The sequence below is a fragment of the Meleagris gallopavo genome, chromosome 3 (genome assembly GCF_905368555.1).
Source record: "Meleagris gallopavo chromosome 3, MGAL_WU_HG_1.1, whole genome shotgun sequence".
Taxonomy (NCBI): domain Eukaryota; kingdom Metazoa; phylum Chordata; class Aves; order Galliformes; family Phasianidae; genus Meleagris; species Meleagris gallopavo.
The window spans coordinates 37,777,907-37,803,815 of record NC_139406.1 but is presented as its reverse complement, the minus strand read 5'-3'; the positions used below and the strand labels follow the sequence as shown (position 1 = coordinate 37,803,815).

Below are 25,909 nucleotides of genomic sequence, written 5' to 3'. Positions count from 1 at the left end.
TGAAGTACAAATTAAGGATCTGATTACCAAATTGAACATTTGTATCTGTTTCAGAGTCAAAGCAGAACAAGGCTTCCCTGGGATCAAGTACTGCAGGGAAATAGAAAGGCTCTGAATCAGCAAATGCAGTCCCAATCTGATTGTAAATGTAGAAAAAAAGTACTGCCTCATTTTGAGAAACAAAATTACATCATGTTGATATTCTAAGTGGCGTGATGAGTTTTTTTGGAAGGGAGGATGTAGTGGTGGCGTGAGGCTGCTGGGAATCAGGTAGCTCATGGGCTGGACCTCAGGGTTTGTGTCCTTTGGAATGCTCACAGCCTTGCAGGGAATGTTCAGAGCCTCCTACCTGCTCCCAGGGCAGCCAGGTGTTCCCAGTAAATTACGCTGGAGCATTTCACAAAGCACATACTTTTTTTTTTTCAAAAATTTTTGCTCTTTGCTGCCATTGAGTGAGACCTGGACAAGCTGGAGAAATGGGCAGAGAGGAACCAGATGAGGTTCAACAAGAGCAAGTGCAGAATCTTATACCTAGGGAGGAATTACATCAGTGGAGGTTAGAGGCTGGCCTGCTCAAGAAGAAAGGCTGAGAGACCTGGGACGTTCATCCTAGAGAAGACTGAGGGGAGATCTTATAAATGCTTACAAAAATCTAAATGGCAGAAGTCAAATGGATGGGGATAGGTTCTTTTCAGTGGTGTGAAGCAGCAGGAAAAAGGGCAACATAGCAAGTTCCATGCAAACATGAAGAAGAAATTCTTTACTTTGAGGTTTACAGAGCATTGGAACAGACTGCCCAGATGGACAGCCTCCTTCTCTGGAGATACTGAAAACTTTCCTGGAAGCTTCCCTGTGAGATCTCTTGTAGGGACCCTGCTTTAGCAAGGGCTTGGTCTTGATGATCTCCAGTTCTCTTCCAACCCCTATAATTCTGTGATTCTGTGATTCCTTACAAAGTTGCTAGAGAATTCCCAACCAGCCAACTGTGGAAACTCTCCACAGAAAATAATGCTTGAAGCAGTGCACTTCTTCAGAGCAGTTTACCAGAGCCTTCCCTAATAACTGGTGGGTCGTTGCCTCTTTACCTTGGATCTGGTCCATGCCTGTGAGTGATTAACCTACCTAGCTCACTTAGTGGCTTCATCATGAGCAGATTTCCTGCTAAGCTTTGTATTTTTCTTGTGCCTCTCAGCTATTCTGCGTTTCCTGATGGAGCCACTTTGGGCCTCCCAATAGGCAGTTCCTACTCCCTGGACGCTGCCATTGATGTTTGTTCACCTGATTCCCCACCTGTACTCACTGTAGCTATGTGTTACCACATTTCATCATGCTCTTTCTCCTGAAACACTGCCAAATGCCACTTCACCTTTATAGCCTGAAAGGGAAGTCAGTAAACTTGCACCAAACCTGATCTCAGCTTCCTGAGCCAACCTTTTGTAACGTGCTTAGAGGTCCCGAGCTGTGGCAGAAGCACCTCACCCTGAAGAAAAGAGGTGTTAGATACCTCTCCAACCCAGGAATCCCCTGGATTCTCCCACTGCTGCGTGCCAGAAGGTGGGCTGTGCCTCTGAGCATTAGTAACCCAAAGAAAATTTTTTCCTCCGTTTTCTCTCTAAAGATTGGTGTAAATGAAAGCTATTCAAAACATGTAGGAAAAAGGAGAGTAGCAAAGCTTAACTTTGTAGAGGTATAACTTGAGGATAAATACAGTAATGTTTCTGGAATTTTCAGTCTCCATGTTTTGGAGGTCATGGCAGTGACAGGCAGCTGTCAATTCAAGCACAGGGAAATAAAATACCTGAAAAATATAAAAGTCAATAGGTTACTGTATGGGAACTGCTGAATCACGGCCTGAACCTCTGATTGATCATCTGAGGCAAGCAATAAGCCAGCCCTGGGAGCACAGGTGAAGGCAGTTCACCTGTGCTGCTGGAAGGGGTGGAGCCTGGCTCCACCTCTCCTAGACCCATTTAAGAGCTGACTGCCAGTGGGGAAGGATCTCTTCTGGAGATAGGGTAAGTGTCCTATCTTTTCTGCTTTAGTGTAATAACTACATAGCTAAGCTCTCTGTTATTATCTTGTAACTATAACATCTGTACATTCATTGATTGTACAGTTACCTTCAGGTAATTTGGAGATGTGAGGCTTGTCTTGTCTCTTAGATGTTGCCTATCAAGTTTTTATGAGGCTTTCATAGCCTAGCTTACAACTTTGTGCTTGTACAACCCAGTTGTGGCAGCAAAGGGCAGCCATGGGGCTGGCTCTGGATGCAGGAGGTGCAGAGATGACCTTGCTTGGCAGGAACTGAGCAAGCAAGGGCATCCCTAACCCTAATTCCTATTCCTATAGGAATAAGGTTTTGAACTGCTGCGACTTGATTACAGTGGAAACATGCATTTTTGTAGGCTATTTTGGTATTGTCTTATAAGAAAGGTCAAAACTCCAAGAAACAGTGTTGTCACTTGCTTGTTTCTCCTTATTAAAAATAAGTTCCCTTCTCTACAAGACGGAATGCTAAAGTATTGTTTCCATGCCTGGCTGCCCTGAGGTACCAGGAACAAGCCTGAGATAACAGATAACAGATGGCCAAGTAAAACTCACTTGAAACCCTCAGAGAGATGTTGGTCTGTCATCAGAGGGATGCTCTCTCATCAGAGAGGTCTGATGGGATTTTAGTCATGACTGTACCATGCTCTGGTCTGAGGTGACAAAGCCGAGGGCACGTTGTAGGGGCAGCAATCCATGCCAGTGACTGCCAGCTGCTTGTCTGGTAGATGACAGTGTCCCTAGTTCTTGGCAACAAGCCTTTTCTTCTCTCTGAGCTCGCTGACTTAGATGAGCTCATTTTTGTAGCTTTTTTTCTTTTTAGGGGGATGCCATTCTCTGTGTCTTCTGCCACGTAGCAAATGTCATACTGTTGACTGAAAAACAAGCCCCCCAGACCTTTGTAACTGTTAGCTTCATAATTTCTGGCTTCTAATCAGCTACCTCTTAGTTTTCTAAAGGCTGAGACTGCCCTGAGTGATGTGAGAGTGGAAGGGAAGCTGGGAGCACACATGACATGCTGCAGCTAGCAGACCCACAGCTCCACGCAGCACTCTATCTCACCTTCTGTGGGTCAGGCTACGAAGAACCACTCTATTTGCAGCATTGCAAGGAATCAGTTTCTAGGTCTCCAACATTGTTTTATTAATGAAAAACAAAAAGTTCAAAACTGTGCCAATTAGGAAATCTTAACAGGCTTTGACTTACTCTTCAGATCTGAGGTAGGTCATGTATAGGAGAATATTGTTTCATGCAATTATAAATTAATGAGGAGTATGTTACCAGTGACAATGGACTCTTTGTGGCTTATGGTTTAATGAAGAATATTTTTAAAAGAAGACTCTGTGCTCTTAGGATAATTAAAGTTGGAACAAGAGCGTCTAGAAACTGCAGGTGTCTCATTAAATTCTGCTGGTGATCAGAAGAAGCAGCCATGTGCAGAGATGTTCATCAGGGGCTCCATGATTTGTGTTGTCATGCCTGTTTTTTTTTTTTCCTGATAGCTACACACTACTTAGCATTGTTGCTCAGCTGCTATGAGCAGGACTCTGCAAAAATAGCAGGTTTCCATTCAGAAGCGAATGGCATTGGGCCAACTATTGATTTATGGACTGACATATACCCCTGCATAATGACTGCAAGAACGCTTGGTACGTACCTGCTACCTTTCTTCTGGAGTACATTAAAAATAATTTTCCACTTGATAAACGGAGTCATACAGCACGATATTTTTACTGGTCATTTTCATGGGGCGAGCTGCAAAGTGTGGCTTTATACAATGACACTGTAGAGAGGGAGGCTGAGAAAGTTTGTCTGTATTCCCAGTTCTGATTAAATAGTTTGGCCCGAAGGCAAGATGGATACATGCCCATTTCTTCCCACCCCTGATCTGAGATTGAAAACAGCAACTTGGTATAATGCTTAAATAGATATATATCTGCCTTTTAAAACAATTATTTGGGAGATAAAGTTATAACATTCAAACTTCTGACACTAGTGATACATTATTTAGAATCCTCTTTTGTCTTATTCATCTCAACAGCTACAAGACATTTATTTTATAATATCCAGAGTTTATTTCATAATTCTCTGCTAGCTATATGGCAGCTATCTTTTAAAATCTTTGCATCTCTACTGTCTAGTCCTTTTTTTTCCCTTTATCTTCCAGTTTAATCTAGAATAGGCAAGGAGTGTTTGGACTCTCTCAGTGGTGAGGTTCTCTTTGGGAGGATGTATTTAAGTGACACCAAAGGGCACCAAACTCCTAGGCTTGATTCTGATTTTTTTTTTTTGTATGCTGAGGTCTTGCAGTGAATGTAGATTATATTGACACCCACTTCTGACCCTGTAGGTCTTTTATAGAGCAGTGAAAAGGGGTCTAAATATGAGAATGAATTCAAGCATTGCATTTTACTCCTGTCTTGCACAGCACCTATCACAATAAAGCCTTTATCCATTTAGCCCAAAAGAAACAAGGAAGTGTTTTAAAAAAAAAAGTGTTTATTGTCTTAGAAGTTCAGATGGAGAACTTATTAGATAGAGATCAAATATGTGCTTTTGGCTCCCCCCACGTAAACCACATCCACAGATGCAAGAAACATTTAGTTTTTTTGAATAATAGTAGTTAAGAAAGGTCATTGTGCTTTTTCTGATTTTTTTTTTTTTTTTAAACTGTATGAACAACATTGTAGAAAAGGGTGTATGCAGGCACTGGGGTGTGGAGATGACCCGATCCAATCTCTCACTCAAATAGAACCATTTAGAGCAAAATTCCTGGGGCCTTGTCCTTTTGCATTTGAGTATCACCAAAGACAAGGAACCCATGACTTCTTTGGGACTCTGTTCCAGTACTTGAACTTCTTCAAAATATTTTTCTTCATGTTAGGCTGGAATTTCCCATGTTCTGCATTGTTGTTGCCTTTTTTCCCTCACCATGTGCTTCTCAGAAGAGTTTGGCTCAATTTCCTTTACATGCTCCACTTAACTGCAGACTGAAGTCTCTTCTGAAGGCTAAAGAAGCCCAATTCTCTCAAAAATATTCTCCATTCTTAAGCAAGAGCAAAGCTGGATTTGTTTTGTACAACTTTCTTCTTCTGATGAAAAGGTGTTTTCTTCTTTTAATAGCCCTTTATACTTCCAGAAGTGTCCACAGGTGCATACAAACACCAATTAAAAACCCATGTCTATGGATTCAGCGTTGCTCCAACTCTCCTCTGCACTCCATCTTAAGTGCTGTTTGAGAACATGTCCTCAGGGAAGCCAGCTTAAGTATTTAGAGCTGTGGAACTGCACAATCCAGCTACCAGGCAGGTATAGGGAAGTTGCTCTGGCAAGGGGATTGGACTCAATGATCTGTGGAGGTCCCTTCCACCCCTACGATTCTGTGGTTTGGTAGTAGTTTGGTGTGTGTGCCTGTAATGAAATCCTCTTTCCATCCAGAGTCAGCATCTTATCTGGCCAACAGCTTTGTGAGGTCCTGAACTGCAAATGAGACAGTGCTATGGTGTTTTGCTGCCTGAAATATGAAAGGAGGGAGCCCAACAAATCCTTTCACTTCCTTCATGCTTTCCAGAGGAAAAACATGCCTTATTTCATAGAGAGTATTCAGACAACTCTTATCTGTTTCCTACATTGAAAAGCAGATGGTATTAAATTTACTTTTACAAACTTCCTGCAGTAGGCTATACTGGGACAGCAGACCTTTTTCAACAACATCTATATCAGACTTCAAAATCCCAGAGCTATGTGAACAGGGTGAAATCAACCTACAAGGAAGTAATATTTGTTTTATTTCACTATCCTCTGGACATGAATATGGTGTTGCTTCCTCCAGGCAATCTGCATTGGAGGAGCAGGACAGTGAATGATAGCAATGGCATGAGCCAAGTGCCCCACCGTAGTGCCAGGGCTTGGATGGGGCCTACAGCCAGGAGGGGTCTTTTCAGCCTCTGCTCTGCCTTCTTTCATGGGCATACAAGAGTGCCAGTTGGTGAAAGTTATGAAAGAAACTATCATCATAGAATCATGGAATATCCAGAGTTGAAAGGGATAAGGATCATCCGCTCCAACTCCCAGTGGATACACCTCAGGACTGAGAACTGTGTTGAAGACTCACGCATTAGCAGCCTACTAAGACCCCAAAGAAGGTCATATTTCCTAGTGAACTTGCTCTTAAGAACTGGGAGAGTTAGTACTCATAATTTCTTGCCTGTCAGTACTATCCAGAGCTTCTTTTCACTTTGAGTCAAAGACTTTAAATATTTTGACTTTGTGTTCTTCATTTTACCTCTTCTACATTCAAAGTTTTTTCAAGATTTATTAGTGCCTTGCGGTGACTCTGGGAAATGATACCAAGAAAGCCTTGAGGGGAGCCAGCCTGAGAGAAGGAGCTGTACTGCACATCCCAAACAGCAGTGCACAGCTTTCCTCTAACTTTATAGATCACCAAGCCAAGGACCACCCTCTTACCAAGTGGGTGACAAAATGACAGGGTACTCAACTTCAACAGCTCTACCTGGCACTGAGTGACAGAAGAGGAGGAGATGGGCTGAGCCTCTGTTCTGAACTATCAGTAGTGCCTTATCTACCTGTTCATCGCTCCAGTAGTGAAGAGAAGAAGCAGCTATGTCCTGTTGTTCCCTGCCTCTTCCCAGAGCTGGGAGGAAGTAGCTGCAGTATGGGTGGATCTGCAGCCTCCTGCCAATGCTGAGCCAGTGTGCATGACAGTGACTGTGATGGATGCTGCTGATGTCCTCAGAGAGCACCTGTGAACTGATTCTGAGTCAGTGCAGCTGAGCTTGGGCTACAGTGAAATGTCTGTGTTCTCATGTACATTAAATGAATATATAGCTTACATTACTCCCCCTCTGCCTACTTAAAATGCCAGAAGCTTCTGCTGTCCTGCTGACATGAATCAAGAGTGAACACCAAAATGTCAGTGAGTCAGGCTGTTGTAAAGCGTGATCCAGCTGGAGCCCTAAAGCATGTCTAACATAATATGTGAATTAATCTAAGTGCATATGCAAGGGAAAACAAACACAAATAGCAGGTGGATCCCTGCTATTTAGCAGATTCCTACTGCAGACATTTCAGTGGTATTCATCACTTTGTTGGCTGAGTCTTGGCTTCACTTCTTTGGTTTAGAGAGATATCTACTGAAATGGCAGTTCATGCAGTATACTTGCATTAACTAATGCTTCTTCAGCAATATCAATATCACTTTGGCTGATACATTACTGTTCATCTGACATTTTCTAAGAGCTGAAGATGTGAGTTTGATCCATCAAATTTGACTTTTCAATCACATGAGAAATTCTAGTGAAATCAATGGGTGAAGATGTGGAATTTGATTAAGCATTCCATTAACTCTTCATTATTCCTGCACAGTGCATGATGTTCATTCATATTACTAATTCATCTTGCATTTGCCCAATTTGTACAGAATATAGTAGGAAAAATAAAAATACTGTGTACTTGGACTTGATCCTTATGGGTTTCTTCCAACATAGGATATCCTACGATTCCATTATTCAGTGAACATGTTACATAAGCTACAGTTCATCAAGCGGATGCATGAATGTGCACACCTGTTGCGTTTATTCCACAAACAGTTTAATAAGATGACTAAAGGAAAGGCTCTGGATGTATGTAAGGGTTATTTTTTCTTCTTCCATGCTCCAGACTGGATACACAGTTTTGCCAAGGTTTAGCTATAGTTTTAATCCATGTGAAAGCATATCTGAACCTGAGTTTGGCATTTATTTGTAATCTAGAATCAGATTCTATTTGTATAATTACATTTGCTCAGTCTGAAGGGAAAGCTCCAGGGGAGACCAGGTAGAGGCCTTTCAGTATCTAAAGGGGAGGCCATAAGATAGAAGGGGACAGACTCTTTAGCAGGGTCTGTGGTGATAGGACAAGGGGAAATGATTTTGAACTAAAAGAGGGGAGATTTAGACTGAATTTAAGGAAGAAGCTTTACAATAAGGGTAGCGAAGCACTGGCACAGGTTGCCCAGAGAGGTGGTGGGTGCCCCATCCCTGGGAGATACTCAAAGTCAGGCTGGACAGGGCTCACAGCAACCAGATGTAGCTGTAGGTGTCCCTGTTCATTGCAGGGGAGTTAGACTAGGTGATCTTTAAGCGCACCTTCCAGCTCAAATGAAACTATGATTCTATGATAAAAGCTAGATTTTGAATACTGGAGTAATGACATGGATATTTATTCACTTGCTATATATTTAATTGTATGGGAACTGCTGAATCACGGCCTGAACCTCTGATTAATCACCTGAGGCGAGAAATGAGTCAGCCACGGGAGGTGAAGGCAATTCACCTGTGCTGCAGGAAGGGGTGGAGCCTGGCTCCACCTCTCCTAGACCCATTTAAGAGCTGACTGCCAGTGGGGAAGGATCTCTTCTGGAGATCCCTCCTTTGGAGTTTTGCAGTAAGCCCAGGACAAGGGTAAGCACTCTATCTATTCTCTTTTAGGTATAATAACCTGCTTAGTCAAACTTTCTTGTTTATTTCATAATTATAACATTCGTATATTCATTGATTATGTATCAGTCTATCAATCAGGCCCTTGTTTCATGTAATAAATATTTAGCCACTGACAACTATCATCTGCAAGATTAGAATTGTGCTCAATAATCCTTGTACTAGACAAAATTTTAACTTTTGGAAACTATTTTTTCAGGTATGAACTTTCTTGGTATAGAGGTCAAGATCTATTTCCTACGAATAGTGATAAGGGCCTGAAATATCTAACAGAGAAATGGAGAAAAAGTAATTTGAAAGTATTTAAAATTTGGAGTAGGAAACATGTTCTGCTTCATTCTTTTGAATGGAAAAGAAGAGCACTTTGAATTCTGCAAATGCAAATATTAATTTGGGATACTGGTTGAAACATTTACTTTCTTTGGATACTTACACTTAACCTTTTATTTTAAAGAAAAAGAAAGTGATCTTGTTTATATGTCTTTTTTATATGCTTTTAAGAGTGAATCCATTCTGAACTCAATAGAGTTTGGTCTCTTCCTTCTGTAGCATAAATCTTGGAGAGATTATGACCAATTTAAGCAGAATGGGGGTATCTTTTTCTACCTACCTGCAAATTGCTTAGGAACCAGCAAAGGAAAATAAGCACTATTCACAATAGTCTCCAGCTTGGATTACACGTACCTTGAAAGCACTAGCAGCAGGTGCTTGTGGAAGTGATTATCTACTCAGTCATATGTATGTCCTCTTGGCTGTCATCAGCATTTCTGCACATTCATAGTATATGAAGAAAACCCTGGCAGTTTACAAAAAAAAAAAAAAAAAAAAAAAAAGCTCGAAGTATATTTCAGAAGGACAAAATAATCCCAGAGTTTTCAAGGAGCTCAGCAATCACTGCTGCTCAGGGGGCCTGGCTGGCAGGGTATTTGTTCATCAAACTTGAAAGAACCCCGTAAGATTATGGAGAATAACCTTCCTAGGGATTTAACATTTCACCATATTGTCATTTATAAACATCTATCACTTTTACTGAAAAAAGCACTCCTACAGGTGGATTTCATCTTTCATCTGTTCTGAGCTTCTGAGAGCATTTGCCAGGATTGCTAAGCTGATTTCACACTTCCACAGATAGTGATTATGGTTTTTCTTACAGTTGCTTGTCCAGATGTGGAAACTGATACTAGAAGCACCAGGTTCTGATGTCACAGTCTGATACTCACTATAAGCTGAAATTCATCACCTTCAACCCAATTGCGTACCACAATATGATCTGCCAAAAGGTAGGTAGCATGGTATATAGCTTCAATTCTTTTCTGAAAATTAAAAGAGCATTTTGTGTCCATGTTTTTTCACCACAGGAAAAAATAAATATCAGTGCAGTGTCCCTAACTACTTCTACATCCTGATCCTGTTTTTCACCACTTGGAAGCATTTTGTTCAGTCCATGTTTCTAGTTGAAAGGAAATAAAGCTTCCCTTCCTTCCTCCCCTGTCCCAAACAAGTGGTTTAGCACCTACTGCTGCCCCAAGCAATGCATCTGAATGCTTTTAGTGAAAGGGGTCCAGCAAACTCCCACTAGGGTTTAGGTAGGCTCTGTATGAAAAACTGTGGCTACAGTAATGACCTGCTGTTCTAAGGTTAGTCACCATTATGTCAACCCCAGAAGCACAAAGGAGAACAGGAAAATCCTTTGGGACATGTTTTGCTTTGTTTCATATCACCCTGGTGCATGATTATGGCTTGCAGATGTTTTTGAAAAGGATGCTATACCAGAAGGACAAAATCTGCATTGAGGAAGAAGTTTTGCATGAGAATCTTGAGAAAAGGGCTGAATTTAGTTTTCCTAAAGATTATTGAATGAGCTTCCAACTGAATTCAGCTCTTGTAAACTGTAGGAACAGATAAGTGTATTTAAATTTTTGCGGAGTTGAAACACCTGCTATTAACCAAGATGCAAAGAAGGAATAAACAATGACTTAATGTCATTCCTCTTTCACAGAGAGCCATAAATATTGGTAGAAAGTTGCTGAGTAAGGCATGAGTACAGCAAGAGGTAGAAATGAATCAAGAGGTAGTGCCACTTTTAAAGGGAGAAAAGGATTTGGGAACAGACTGACCAGGCACAGAGATGGGACTGATATCAACTTAAAGGGAACGGAATTGTTGTGTTAAGTGGCCATTTACAGTACAGTCAATTGCTATTAGTGAACCTATATAAAAGGAATCATTTTTTTATCTGAAGGAGTAGCAGCACTGGAGATACCTGAAAGTGAGAAACCAAGCAGAAACTATCACAGCCCACATTAGCATCATAACCAGGATGCAGAGATGAAGTGGGAAAACAGCCAGGGCCCAACAGCTGGCAGGGCATTCAGCAGCACCCACCTGACCCAGCCAAACCCTTGAGCCAGCTGGTTATGTCTTTACATCAATGCTAAGGCAAAAGGAAAGCAGCTTTGTCAGAAAGGAGCACCTTCTAACCAATGGTTTACCAGGTTTGATTAACTTTGCAAGGTGCGTGAGGCACTGGAAAATCAGACTCTTAGATTTTCCCTGTCTCTGCACTCATTGCTGAAGGTACACAAGAGCCAGCCAGAGCTGACTGTGTAAGCAAATCTCACTCTCACAACCCAGCCGTGTACACATAATCCTACTGTGTTCTATTGAGGGGTTTCTGAGGCACTGTTTGTGAGGACTGTTCTCAGTATCATGAAAGGAAGGAATGAAACTTAATGACCTGGGAAAGTGCATGGTGTGGGGAAAGGAGGTCCCTGTCAGGTAGTGGTGCCTGCAGCTAAGTCCCAAAGAGTTCGGAGAAAGCTGTCAAAGGCAGTTTACCTTCCTAAATCCAAGCCAAGGAGAAGGAATCCTCTGAACAAAGTGACATTCCACCAGCATTTTGCTTCTACACTACGTTTTATTATGGGTTTTGTTTTTTTGTTTCACCTTGTGTCTAAGAAGTGTCTGTTCCCTTGTGAAGGAGTTGCAAGAGCACAAAGGTGATCTGGCAATAACAGAATCACTGTACCTAGGGATAAAGGCACCAGATCTACGTCAAGGCAGGATCATTGATAAAACCACACTCACATCATTCCTGACTAACACTCACTCTGGCCTACAGTTAAAAATTGCTACTTATGGAGATTGAAGTTTTTCCAAATGATCTGTTCCATAGGTCCACTGTTTCTTACTATTAGAGAGACTGTAACTAACATTTATTTATCGGCTTAAGCTCATTTCTTGACAAATCCACTAAGAAAATTTGGACAGAACAGTTCACTCCTACTCTTTTTATCATCCTCTTTCTGTTTCTGAAGAGTCACCATGTCCTCTTCAGTCTCTTCTTCCAAAGACTTCCCCCAATTTACTCAAAGTTACCTCATATACCAAGTCTTCACAAAGTGAAATGTACTTTTTCCTATTTCCTATTCATCTTCTCTCTACATAAGACTCATCATGTGTTCTCAACCCTTTCATACCATTTTTTCCTTCAATAGTTTCTCCTCTGTCATCTTCATCGCTTTGTGCTGGGACTTGCTCTGGAATTTGTGTGCCTTGTTTTGTTCTGCTTTCCTGCTTTGGCAAAGGATGACCTTATAATACTGTCTCCCAGGCTAGAGGAGAGGCACAGGCTTGAAGACAGCTCATTAAAATAGGATCTCTGGAGTCCTAGTTCTGGATGAGTAGCACGCTGCCTTCAGAACAGCCCCAGGCAAGACAGCTGACCTTGTCCTCTCTACAAGCTTTTCAGTACTTGAATGACTTTTAAAATTACAGTTTATTAGAAGAAATAGTGCTTTTGTTTGTTTGTTTTTAACTAATACCAGTTTGAAAATTTGAGCTACTTTTGGGTAAGTGTCAAGGTCTCCTAAGCAGGTCTCATTGTTCTGGTCAAGTGATGGTCTGATGAGCCCATCACTTTGGGAACATAATTGCGAGGATCACTGCTGCCCAGAAATAGAGAGTTTATGTAAAATTAGTGCTCTCACACTTCAGGAATGTGGTAAGGCTGAGGGATATACAGATAAAAAAGATTGTTATTTTGTGTCTCACATCCACAAAGCAGTTACTGTCAGTCTTAAGACTGAAGAACTGTTGTGAGCTGAGGGCCATCACAGGCTGTTGGTTTACTTTTGTTTGTGAGGTCTTCATACCACAAGCAACTCAGAGGTCTATTACCTTCTTCTGATACTAAACTACATGCAATTTTTTTCTGAACCTGTGTGTCAGATTCTCCAGCCCCTGCTACCAAGTTGGAAAGGGAAGGTTAATGCTTTTACAGAAATCTAGGAGCCTTTATTTCTGTAACTGTTTGCAAGATCAGGAATTCTTCTGAAAATTTCCTTCTGTTTATAAAATTAATACAGAGTAAGAAATCTCAAGGTCTCGATATTGTTCAGTGCAAAGGACAGATTGTTGGCATTCCTGGGCAATTCTGCTATCTAGCAAAGTAGTGCTTCTTACCAAGTGCTCTGATGTTCAAGTGCCTGAGGGCTTGTGCTCACTCAGGAAGAGTCAGTGTCATTTTCTTCACTGCAGAATATAAGTATTCACATTGGAACTAAACGTGGGTACAATTATTTTGCTCTAGTAAAGCCCTAAGTAACTTCACATAATTTTTTCCCTAGAAAGTTAGCTATGGCACAAGTAATGTAATACACCATTTGGGAACATCAGAATGGAGTGCTTTGTACAAAAGCAGCTCTCTATGTGACAGTATGTTTCCCTGTTTGAGCTTGGTTTTTGATACTGAAGACTTAGTCTTCACTTTTAAAACCCTTATTCTACAATGAGAGGAAAAACAAACATCTTGCATGTATTTATCCACATCCATCCCACCATCTTGTTAATGATTGATATTAATTCTGCTGCACTTCCAATTTTCAAATTCAAAGTACCATCTCATCCCTACAGAAATGGCTAATAACTCGGAGCATGCGCTCAGACAGATGCAATCTAAATAGGGAGGCAAATGATGCGCTGAACGTCGATGGAGAATACAGGAAAATAAAGAAGAATGAAATCAGGTAATGTAAAACAATTTCATATTTCAAGAGATATTAACAGGACATGCTGCACCTGCAGTCATGAATTTCATTTGCATAGCTGGAAAACTACGTGCTATGAATGTAATACAGTGGGTAGGAGGGATGGAGGAGAGACAGAAAGCACAGGCTGCCTCACGTACAGCATCCATTAGCAGTAGTTGTGATGTGGCCTTTGCAGTTCTGCCTTCTGTATCTACTCCACCCTTTGCAGTTCTTGTTGGCTGACCCGAAGCAGATGGTATAATTCAATGAGAGAGTTCAGAGTTCTCTGGTGCACGGTAGCATCCACGTGTCCCAGCTCTGCACACTCCTGCACAGCCTTCTGCAACTGCGGCTGCAGTGGGAAGGAAACCAATGGTCCTCTGAGACTTGGAGAAAACCAGCGACGGAATATTTTGTCACAAATGACCTGAGGGAAGAAAAAAGAGCAGATTGCTGTCTTGCAGGAGCTGTAACTAATGCCCTGTTGCTTCCCTGGGACTGTAGCCAAATGTCTCTATTCTTGTATCAGCTGAACCCATAATGCATCCAGCCATTCAAAGAGGAAGATAAAGAAAAGGAACTTGTATAGAGGCTATCCTCTAGCTGAGGCATCCCCTTGTGCATAAGAAATGGTGAGGGTAGGGAGGGTAGAAACAGGCAAAGCACAGCCAAGCTGTGTTTCTCCAGGCTTTGTGCTTGAATTAGCATGTTGCAGCAGCACAAGTTGAGTGAATTATAAGATAGCTCATACCAGGGCCTCATACTCTATGGACCTCTCTCTCCACTTCATCTACATACTCCATTTTTTTTAGAGCAGAGAATCACAGCCATAACCTTCCACTGCTTACAGTGGACTTCACTATTAGTGGAGGCAGTAATGACAAATTCCCTACTCCTGCCAACTTCCTATCTGAGGAACTGGGCAAACAGCACCTACATGGAAAGACAACAAATAAATGGTCTGCTTGCATATCCCAGGGTGTGATTTCTGAATGGGACTGGCACTTAAGTGTCCGTGTTTAAAAATGTGTCTACATGCACTGCACAGTGTTCTAGTACATATACCATACGTTTTATAATCAACACGATTTTAAAAGAAAGGGAAGCATAAAGCAGCTGTCTCTACTCACTTGCAAGTTGTTATTGGCTCTCTGCGCTCCACATCTTCTGATTTTCAGATTGCATTTTGAAAAGCAATCAAAAAAATTACAGTCTTCATCTCCTGTGCAGTTCTGCTCAAGGATGTCCCTCATTTTGGGTTCGAAAAAAGCCATATCCACATCAATAGCCACCACCTGTGGATCAAAACAACCCGTCAAAACAGGCAGAGCACAGGCTGTGGATAGGACTGAGCAAGCATTCTTTTGCTGCTTTCTCTGGGAAATGCTGTGCAGAGAGCACAGCAGAGAACTGGGATCTCAATGAAAGAGCTTTCTTTCGCTTAACTGAGCAGCAGTAGTCTTATGAATATCACATTTTAAACAAAAACAGCAAATACTCAAGACAGCAGGAAAGAGAAAATTATCTGTGGACAGTATGTGTCCCTGGGGTCAGCTGGATTGATTTGCCTTAAACCAGAACTATCCGACTTGAAGACTGATTTACTTGTTTTTGCAATTTATGCAAATGGCAGCTCAACCTTTTAATTATATGATATCACAAGTCTACCCACAGGCCAGATGGTATCATTTTGCAATTTGCCTTTCCAGACTAAGCCTGTGACTTTACCACTGCGGAAAGGAGCACTATGATGCACAGAATTACCTGCAAATGGCATGGCTCCTCCAAACCTGCCATTGCATTTGGTGGGTTTATACCTGTTCAGCTGTAGAAAGAGATACCTGTAGTTGCTTAAACCCGGGGAAGTTGGGACTGTTAGTTACAACTTTAGTCATTTATTGTGCTGCTGCCTGGGATAGATTTGAAACCATTCCGGGACTGAATGGCTGGAGTTTCAATTTCTGTCAATGTCACTCCACACATGGATACTTCACTTCAAAAAACCTCAGAAATCAGCAAGAGAAGGAGGGAAGACAAAAAGGTGATGGCAGCTGCCTGACTGTAGACTGACTGTGGGTGAACGCAGTGAAAACAGTCACCCTATGGTGCTATGAATGCAGCCATCAGCACAACTTCAAAGCCATGCTTAGCACTTGGCACTCGGAACCTTCACTCAGAGAGTCTTGTAGGGGCCAAAATAATTTTGCAGGTAGGGAAACATCTGAGACTTGGGCAAAGCAGAGTTACGTGGGCACGAAGGATAATCTCATTTTTAAGATTCAGCCCCCTAAATAACATGTGACACTACACTGTGGCTGGAGCACCAGCTGGATCATCTCCAGGAACTAAAGATGTCTGGTCTGGTAGAGGGCCAAGCAAACCTTCCACAGGCAAAAGAGCAAGGTCTAATCTTCATGTTATGCTTTTGTTTATTTATTTATTTATTTTCCTTTTTCTTTCCCCAGGGAAAATCTTAAGGTGATGAGGCATAACTTAAAAACTTGACTATTTTTAAGCTTTTTGGAGAGCTTTTGATAGTCATGATGTAGCCTAGGGAGATTCACACGTTTCAACAGGCTGGTTGTTTTTTATCTTCCTAAGCTTTCTGCACTTTTGATGTTTACTTCTTGAGAGTTTCTTGTATCTGGCCAAGATGCATTTGGTGCAAGAACAGGGCAAAGAGGCACCAAAAGTTGTGCGGAATTTCCCCAGTCTTTTGGTCACTGCACAAACTTCCTTGTGGCTCTCTGCCAACTGTGCATTTTTGACAATCTTGTCATTTGTTCTGCTAGGAAAAAGAGCCCTCAGAATGACTTACCAAGGTAGTGGTCTCTACCCTCCTGTACGACAGGAACAGCACGCAAAGGCTGGAATGAGGGCTGGAGAGCTATTCCCAACATTTGAAAATAATTCTCAAAACTACTGCATGCCAGGCATTTCTTTGAGCATTAGCAGTCTCATTACTAAGATAAGTAACAATGGTACTATTATGGAGTTTTATTATTATTATCCTATACAGAGTACAAAAACAAGCAAGAAAAAATTGCTTCAAACAGACAGGAAGGAATAAAGAGAAGCTGCCTTTTTTGTGTCCCAATTCTGACAAGTGACAACACAGCCCAGAATTTCTACTTCTCACTCACTTCCCACAGTTACTCAGCAGAAGCTATCTCTGTTGTCCTTCTCAACTTTCTGGCTGTATGTACCTCTCGTCTCAGCCAAATGGGGTGATAGGAGATACCATCACATAATGGGCTGTAAGTAACGTGCAACTGGGAGAACCATGTGTGAGCAATGGCTTACTTTGTTGTTTTTGTTGCTGTTATAATTAATTCTCCTAGAAAATGCTAACTGAGAATGCTTTACTGTACCAGAAGGTGATTGCTGTCTCTTCTGACCCCAGAACTTGTGGAAGAATCCTGGAGAAACAAGCCTCACCAGGAGGACTTGTAATGGAAATCACATCAAATATTCTCTCTCTTCTTCTAAATGAAATCTCATTTTCTCTAAATAGGTAGTAAAACAGATGCTCTAGCGTGTGTTCACATGCAGCTATATCCTGGCATAACTGAAAAAGATAGGTAAAGCCTGCCTTGAAGAACCTCTGTCGTATTCCATTCTGTTTAAGCATTGGCATGCTTTTCTCAGTTTCTTGCCATAGTTCCCCACCCATTCCCTGTTCAGCTGCTGTACTGCACCTGAATAAACAATGTAAGTGAAGGGAAGGTGAAGGGGAATCATTCTAATTGCTCTTAATGACTATAAGTTTAGGTTATGTTTCTCGAGTACTCTGAAGACTTGAGTGTTTGTGAGTTCTGATAACAGCATACAACTTCCTGAAAACCCTTTATATTCATTCAAAGCGCAGAAATTCCATCAATGTCACCGCAAATTGCAAGTCTGGTTCAAAAACTACGCAGTGGCTCCAATCCATACACACAATTCCCACTGAAATTGGCGGAATTCCCATCTGCAGAATAAATGCAAGATATTTTCAGCAACATGGTGGTGTGCTATATCACCACTTAGAAAAAATGTATAGCTATTCACCTCTGAGTTATAGTTGTATAATGAAAAATCAAACAGTAACAGTACCAAGGGTTTTCATGTCACCATCCTGGAATCATTTCCATATTGAATAGGCTGAAGACTAAAGCAGAAAGATGCATATGTTTGTATGCAGGGAGTTCCCTTTGTGTCAGACTAGAAGACTCAGCCTTAGCATCAGCTCTCAGCATCACTACAATTACCATGACTCAAGTTACAGCTTCATTAAAAGCTTCCCAGATTTCCTTGCCTTCAGGAGGCATCCATCATCACATCCAAAGGATACAACCCCGTCAATGTCAATACATTTGAGCAGGTGAAACAAATCAGAACTGAATAAATAGTCCTGAAAACAAGCAGCAGGATCTAGTGCTCTGAAGTAGCTGCACGAATTACAAAGAGGAAAAGCAGTGAAGAAGCTCCCATGTCACCTTTAAATGTTTGTTTTGCAAAAACGTGGTGGGAAACTGTGTGAGAAGGGAACTGTCATTTTTTACGCTGCCACTTTCAGATTAGAATTTAACCTCAAATATCCACAACTCAACCCCAAAGCCCCAGCTTACCGTAAGATCATGCCTGATAGCAAAGTTTTCTGGCTTGATGTCACACAGGTGTAGGCGATGAGAGAAATCATTATCAAAATGTTGCACCATGTCCAGAAAGCTGAGTGCAATGTCAATGATGGCTCCCACACTGCTTTTGCGGCCAGCAAGGGAGGAACCTACTATGTTTTCCAAGGGAAAAAGAGTTTTGTGCCAGGCATGTCCAGCTGTAAGATACTCCACAGCATAGAAATGTCCACAAGAGCCAATAATTCGTAGCACATGTTTGCTGAAGTCCTGCAGCAAACTGAAGAAAATGTATTCTTCCTGCTGGATCAAGGACCACATGCTGGCCACCTGCGCTTTCCAATGTGGTCCCTTCCTCCTTGTCCACAGGGGCCCTGTGCTATTGTTAGACAGTTCTAGCCCCAGAACATTTTTTACTTCCAAGGCTACCATCAGCAGAATCTCTGTTTCAGGAATATCCTGTGTTTCCACCTCATCCAGCACACTGAGATGCTGGTAGCTGGAGAAGATTTCCTTTTTGGATTTCAGGATGATGGGCTGGCCTCTCCAGTCAGCCTGGATGACCTTCTTACCTCTGTCATAGTAAAGGCAGTGTTTGTACACCAGCTTCTGCGCCACACACAGATCTTCACAGAGGTCGCCAGTCAGGGCTCCACTGCTGTAGTCAAGGCACTGGATTGAAAGAGAAGGAACATTCATATTCATAATCCTGTGGACCGCTTAGGAGAACATCAGAAAATCAGTGAAGGTTCTAAGGCTCTAAGCTTGAGAGGACCATAGTAGTTGTGAAGCACAAACCTTCTACAGCTGTTGGGTGATTTTCAGAAGGCTCTAGAGACTTCTCTTACTGTGGGGAGTCTTGCATCAAAACAGAGACATGGGGAATGGTAAAAGGGCAGGCTTTTTTTTTTCAGGTTACTTCTTAAGTTTTCACCACATGGGAGTTCAGTGGGACAAACTTTCAACATATTTAGGTGTGCTACATGAGATTCTGGGCCGTAACAATTTAAGATATATGAGATGACTTCCAGTGTAACTCAGGACTTCTCTGGAAGGCTCAGCACAGTGTAACATAGACATCTCCACTTAGGCCTTAGGGGGGGGTAGCTGGGTTGCTGGGACACTCAGCAGTCCTTTGTGTGTCACCTCTGCATTCAACCCTGAATGAAGCTGTAAGAACCTCCTGCACTGCTTCAAAACAAAGAGGTTATGCTCCAAACCTCTTTTTAAATATATAGATGTTGTTGAACAAAATGACTTGCCCAGTTTTCATACGTACTTATCACTGTCCCTGTGACATTTTATATGAACTGCATAGATACTTTTTTAAAAATTAGAGGAAAGCAGTCCACTGTAACCTGGGAACTGCTGTTTGATAGTTGTCACTGCAAATTTGTAAAAGAATTGCAAGGTTTCCCTCACCAATCCTTCCCTAAACTCATAATTGTTTCCATGCCGTCACTTCCAAAAGTGTAGGCCGTTCCTATATTCCTGTGGGCATTCAGAAACGCAGCTGCAGGGACTACTTTGGGCAAAGATCAGCGGTCTCTGGTGGATGGGGAATGGACTGTGGTGGCGAAGAAAGCCAAACAGCTGGGAGGCGGCTTGACAGCGTCAGCCTTCTTCATTGCTTTCTGGCATTTAAACTTCCATTGAAACAAGCTGGCAGCTCCTGCTGCACGTAAGAATGCTCGCGAGAAGGCTGCCTGACCTCCGCCTCATTTGTAACTTGCCGTTACATAAACAGGAAACATGAGCATAAAATTTATGCAATGTATTTTCTCAGAGTAGCCTCTGAGGTGTTACACCAAAGGAATGCATTCTGATGGCCTATGTTAAAAATCACACTGGAGAGCGGGTGCAGGATTATGTCCGAAATCCAGGAATGATGCAGGAAATGGTGTTAAATTGGCTAACGTAGCTCACTGGGTACAGCTCAGACAGGCACAGAGTATACACTGCAATGTTCTCACAGCCCAAAAGAGAACATCCAATGCCAGCAAGGGCAGCCATGTAAGTGAACTCCTTCAGTCCAGGGTGATGTACCTCTGTGAAACTCACACATTGGAATCCACAGGATGGTCTCCCTGGCAGACTCCCTGGGCTGTCAGAGCACACAGATCAATGATCTTGTTTGTGAAAACCTGCTTCTATGAATGCAATACAAGTTTATTTTCCCTTTTTAAGTAGGAAATATGTTTTGTTTTGGAGCTTAAACATAATTACATTTAAAATCATTGCTCTTCTGTTGAGAAAACTATAACCTAATTCTTGTTATGTCAGAATTGAGAATAGAGGACTCAGTCCTGTAATTGGGTCCACGTGAGCGAACTCCTGCCCTTGTGGACATTTTTACTGTGCCACATTAACTCTTAGGAGGCCAAATGCACATACATCTCGTGTCTAGTAGATCACAAGCCCAGAAGACCGGCAGTCAAATGTGAACATGAAGCTTGTTTCCTTGTGATGCCACCATATCATACGTAACAGCAATAATAAGAAAAAGCAGTTTGGAAAAATAGTCTCACATTTCCCAGACATAGGAACTGAGTCATTTTTAAACACGGCTGCAGTTCAGGACTTGTCTGCTGTTCCATTTGAACCAGTATCTGACAAACAGTTCTGAGTCTTCTTATACTGAAACTGTGCAATGTTTGCAAAGAGAAATTAGCCAAGGAGTTCCTACTCTTATAATGATTAAGCAGCAGAGATTAGCCTTCAAGTATCATCCTCTATTGATCACCAATACAAGCAAGAACTTCAAAAAGACTTCCTCAAATAATGAAAAGCAACTGAGCACTCTGCACAATTTTCAAGAGTGTCTACTCACAGAATGTAGCAAGTAGTTGAGTTTAAAGTCACTCAGTGACTTTAAAAATGTCTCCATTTTCCTGGACATTATAACCTCGAAGGTCAGCAAAGACTGACTTCAACTTCACATCCTCAGTACTTCAGCCCAGTTATTCCAGCTCAGGGTTTTATGCTTTGCCATATGCATAATGCTTTAAGATTAGTTCTTCAACCGCCTCACTATAATCACTGTGTTTTCAGCCCTTGGATCATTTTTGTGTTTTTACTCCCACACCATCTTTCCTTTCCAATCTTCCAGTCTTCCCCCATCCATCTTAGCAGCACCAACATCAAAACTGAATGCTATGGTTTAGCACTGCAAAGGTAACTGCCCTTCCCTACTTCTCACTTCAGGACTAATTCAGAGCTCCTATCTCCCTTTTTGGCACATTCTGCACTGATAGCTCATATTGAAGCAATTATTTGATCCCCACATCCTTTTCCAAGGTCATGCAGTTTCACAGGACAGTCTTCCATCCTGATGGCATTGCTCCCCAGTGTATTAGTGTGTATTAAAGTCATTTTTGTGGACTGATAACTTTTAGACAGGTAATTCAGATTACCCTGCAACAAAAAGGTGGCCTCTGTTATTTACCAGCTCAGGAACCTTTTCACCAACTGCAACTTTCACCATACAAGATTTTACTTCCTCACAATGACTGCTAACAAAAAGGAGAACTAGAGTTCAAAGAAATCTAGGAATGATCCTCCACAATGACATCTCTGTCTTAATGGCTGAACTCAGAGATCTGTTGAGATAGTTTAAATCTTCCTAATGGGCGCCCTTTGAACGCCACTAAGTATCAGACTTTTAAACCCCAAATATGGAAGTGATACTAAGCAAAAAGCCATATAGAAAAGCAGCTTTACAACACAACAATGCAAATAGAAGTGGGACTCTGTCATCTGTTTCTGCTTAATTTGGCTGCATAATTTTTCATAACCTCAGTATACCAAGATAAGCTAATAAAAAAAACCTGTGATTAATTTCAGGTAAAAGTTTAAATTAATGTAAACCTTGCCACGAGTTTACATTAATTTATATAATTTACTGTATCACCATCACTTGGTGTATATATATGGGGCTTGAGTTCTGTCTTCTTATCATGTACTTCTACATAAATACAATACTGATCAAGGTTTGGGAGGCATCAAACTCCTCCAGAGAAAAAGAAAATTGATCACTGTACGATTTAGTTTGTCCAGTATAAGCAAAACTGGGACTGGTTTTAGGAAAGAGGAAGCAGTCTTATGAAGAGCTTAAGTTCACCTCTGCTAAACGCACAGGGCTTCCTGGGCCATCCCAGAATAATACACATCCACATAATGGTACATTTGACTCAGAAGATGGGTGTCAATCCTTAGAAATACCACTTACAAGGGCATATACTCACGCAATTTTTCACCCACTTGTCTAAAATAACTCATATTCTGATCTCCTACTGAAAATGGTACAGATGACAGGCAATGTAGTTTCCCTTGGAAGTCAGTTTTACGTTGTAAGAGGTGTGATACCACAGCTACCAGATCGTTTTGCCAACCAACTGCACATCGAACAGCTGTGGGACTCACACAGTGATTGGGAGGTGTATAAAGACCCATCTCTGGCTGATGATGACGCTGAGCTCATCTTTTAACCATTCCACTAGAAGGATAATCTCTTTCTAATGCCATTTGGGAGGACCAGGGGTTGCACACCTTGAGAACGCAAATGAATACAGCATTGTCAGCCACTGTTCCTCCTCTATAGTACAGACGTCAGGGCATTTTATGAGCAATACTTGCTTGCTTGCTGCAGACTATTTCATTTCCATCAGCATTCCTCCTTTCCCTTTTCTTTTCCCCTTCCCTTCTCTTTCCCTTTCCTTTCTCTTCCTTTCTCCTCTTTCCTTTCTCTTCCCTTTCCCCTTCCCTTTAACCAACGACACTACAAATACCTTAATTAAGAAACAACCTCAAAGCCTTAACCCATGCTGCTCCTCTTTTCCAAGTGCTTCCCACACAACCGTAAAATCTGTTCTGTTTTCTTTCTTTTTCAGGTCTCTCGATGCTAATGAATATTCACAGATCCATCCGTGAATCCCGAAGCACCGCGTCTGAGATGTGCCAGACGTGAGGCAGACAGCTCGTGCTGCGCACCGTTCCCAAACAGCCGCTTTCCCTACGAGCACCTTCCCGACCGAAGCACTCCGGGACGGGCTGCCCGCTCCCGAGGGCCCCGAGCAGCGCACCTACTCTCGGTGCTGCGGGAGCCTCCCGTCCGCAGAAGCCGACGGCGCAGCCCCCGTCGGGGCGCACGTACCAGCCTGGCCAGGATGCGGTGGCCGTCCTCGTCCGTGCAGCGCTCGGAGAAGACGCTCCCGTGGAGGAGAAAGAGCAGGGCGCTCAGCACCACCCAGCCGGCGGCCCAGGCGAGGAGGAACGCGAGGGTGCACCGGCGCCAGCCTGCGAGCCGCAGCCTCCTCCAGCCCGGGATGCCCCTCATCTCCGCGACCGGGCCGGGCCGCTCCAACCCCGAGCGCGCCCTCTCCCCGCTTCGTGCCGGCGTCCATCGCCCGGAGCCCCCCGCTCCACCCCGCCGCCTCCCCGCGGCCGCCGCCCCCGCCCCGGGCCGGTGCCGTCCCCGCGGAGCCCGGAGCTCTCCTTTTGAATTGAAGCCACGTAGTTCCGCCTTCTTTTGTCTGCTCTCCCCGTGCCAAGCGGCCCCTGCCACCGCGGATGGAGCTGCTCGGCGGCTTCGCTCCCCCTCCACCTCCCCCTTCCCCTCCAAGTTTCGCACCCGGGAATAAAAGGGGTTTTGAAAGCGGGCGGGGGCTGCTGTGGGAACTTCTCATCCCGGCGGCTGCCTGACACTCTGAAAGGGGCAGTCCGGAGAAGGACGGCTCTTGGAGAGAGCTCCCGTTAAATAGGAGAAAAAAAAAAAAAGAAAAGAATGGGAAAAAAAAAAAAAAAGTTGTTTATTCTGCAGTAACTTCGTCCAGTTTTATTCTGCCGGCGATGGGTGCCCGTTTACTAACGCTACCCCTATGATGGGCAGCCCCTTGGGCTGCTCACAGCAGCTCCCGCCGCTCCGCTGCCCCGTCCCGTGCCGCCGAGGAGCTCTGCACTGCTGCTGCCTCACGGCTCCACGGCAGCCGGGGGCAGCAGGAGGCAGCTCGGTGCAGTCATATAATCACAGCATGGCTTTGGCTGGAAGGGCCCTCAAAGCCCACCCAGCCCCACCCCGTGCCGTGGGCAGGGCTGCCCCCCACCAGCTCAGCTCCCCAGGGCCCCATCCAACCTGGCCTTGAGCACCTCCAGGGATGGGGCACCACAACTTCTCTGGGCAGCTGTGCCAGCGCCTCACCGCACTCGGAGCAAAGAAATGAGGGTGTCTGACTCAGGTTTGCTGTCACATATAGCGAAGAAATGACCAGATTCATTTTCTTTCCTTTGTATGGACAGTTACATCAGGCTAGTTGCAATCCCATAGCAGGAAGATGAATTGTAGTTAAGGAAATCACTTGGAGGGTAAATTAATTTACCCAAATGAATAAGAATAGCAATCTGCTCCATGGATTGAAAACTAGAAAATAATGCAGTAGACTAATTTTAATGTGTGCCTTGTGTGAATTGCCCCGGGGCACATTTTGTTAGTCCATTAATTTAAGCTGGTATGGGGAAGGCTGGAGCTCCTCTCCTGAGAATACAGGCTGAGAGACCTGGGCTTATTCAGCCTGGGGAACAGAAGGCTGTGGGGACACCTCATGGCAGACTTTTTGTACTTAAAGGGAGATTATAAATTAGAGAGAAAACAACTTTTTACACGGTCTGCTGGCAATAGGGCGAAGGGGAATGGTTTAAAACTAAAAGAGGGGAGATTTTGCTTATTAGATGTGAGGGGGAAATTTTTCACTCGGAGGGTGGTGAGGCCTTGACACATCTTCTGTTGTGTTTCCTCTCTCTCCTACCATCTCATTCCTCCACATGTCTATGCCCATCCTTCTCACATTTTCTTTCACTCTCTGGTCCTACTTAGGGAATGGCACCTTTTGAGGCAATAGGGATACAGTGTATTTCCAGAGGATGTAGCAAAACAGAGAAGTCTGACTGCGATCCGAAAACTAAACCCTATTTCTCAGTCTGATTCAAAACACTTTCTGAAGCTCTCCTACAAATTTTGGGGGTTCATCTTGAAATTTTTGGGGCAGCATGTGGGGAAATGCAGGAAGGTTCTTTTGATGTCCCCCCGTAGAGAGGACCAGCTGGGCACAAGCTGAGCCAACCGGCACTGGCTGCTGTTGCTGCCACCAAACAGCTGCAGATCTTCTGCAACAGCATCTGGAGCAATCCTGAGATGGAGAGAGATGTGTCCTACCTGGAAGAGGGTCACACGTGGCAGGGGAACTTTTCCGTATAGCTTGGCACAGAGCTGTTTGTTTAATAGCATAGGCACTACCAAAACTATATTTGTTTTTCCATTTCATTTTTTAAAACACGGATCTTGGCTTCTTTCCGTGTCAGTATTCTCCCAAAGGACATAATCTATTACCTTTTCACATCCATAAAGTTCTGTATATGTATCATTTGCATTGTTCTGAAAATAAATTCTAGTTACTCTTGGCTTTGAGCTAAGATCAAGCTATGGGGACCTCAGCTCTGGTCAGGTGGCATAGCTGAGTGCTCTAATTGCTGCTGACAGAGCCAAGCCGTGCCCTTCTCTTCCTTTCCCCCTCTGCTTTCCTCTTGTTCATGGCTGCATAGTCCTGTCCCCTAGCAAAAGATGTGTTTTGCTGCCCACTGAATTCACTTATCTCATTAACAGAGAAGAAATCCATAAAGCTGTTCTTTGCTGGGATTATTTTCAGGCAGGTTAGAAAGTCGGAGTGCC

At 43.1% G+C, this 25,909-nt stretch overlaps 1 protein-coding gene and 1 long non-coding RNA gene across 3 annotated transcripts; one reads left to right on the top strand and one right to left on the bottom strand.

Moving 5' to 3' along the window:
- The first annotated feature begins 1,968 nt into the window (after positions 1–1,968).
- LOC116216457 (uncharacterized) lies at positions 1,969–25,643 on the top strand. 2 transcript variants are annotated; one of them, XR_014882407.1, is made up of 5 exons: positions 1,969–2,015; positions 3,549–3,695; positions 9,697–9,823; positions 13,458–13,570; positions 23,079–25,643. It is a non-coding gene; the product is annotated as an uncharacterized LOC116216457 (long non-coding RNA). The 2 variants fall into 2 exon arrangements; XR_014882408.1 differs by lacking the exon at positions 3,549–3,695.
- DIPK1C (divergent protein kinase domain 1C) lies at positions 13,575–23,670 on the bottom strand. The gene is made up of 4 exons (XM_085220688.1): positions 23,342–23,670; positions 18,184–18,861; positions 14,704–14,868; positions 13,575–14,000 (listed from the first exon to the last, which is right to left on the bottom strand). The coding sequence occupies exons 1-4, from the start codon at positions 23,522–23,524 to the stop codon at positions 13,785–13,787; spliced, it is 1,242 nt and encodes a 413-aa protein (XP_085076814.1). The 5' UTR covers positions 23,525–23,670; the 3' UTR covers positions 13,575–13,784.
- Positions 25,644–25,909: the final 266 nt, after the last annotated feature.

Excerpts from the sequence above, each read along its gene's own strand:
- DIPK1C (XM_085220688.1), bottom strand. The coding sequence starts at position 23,524 with ATGAGGGGCATCCCGGGCTGGAGGAGGCTGCGGCTCGCAGGCTGGCGC. Across the intron at positions 18,862-23,341 it reads ACCGCATCCTGGCCAGGCTG|TGCCTTGACTACAGCAGTGG; the intron begins GTACGTGCGCCC and ends CTTTCAATCCAG. Across the intron at positions 14,869-18,183 it reads CTATCAGGCATGATCTTACG|GTGGTGGCTATTGATGTGGA; the intron begins GTAAGCTGGGGC and ends TTTGATCCACAG.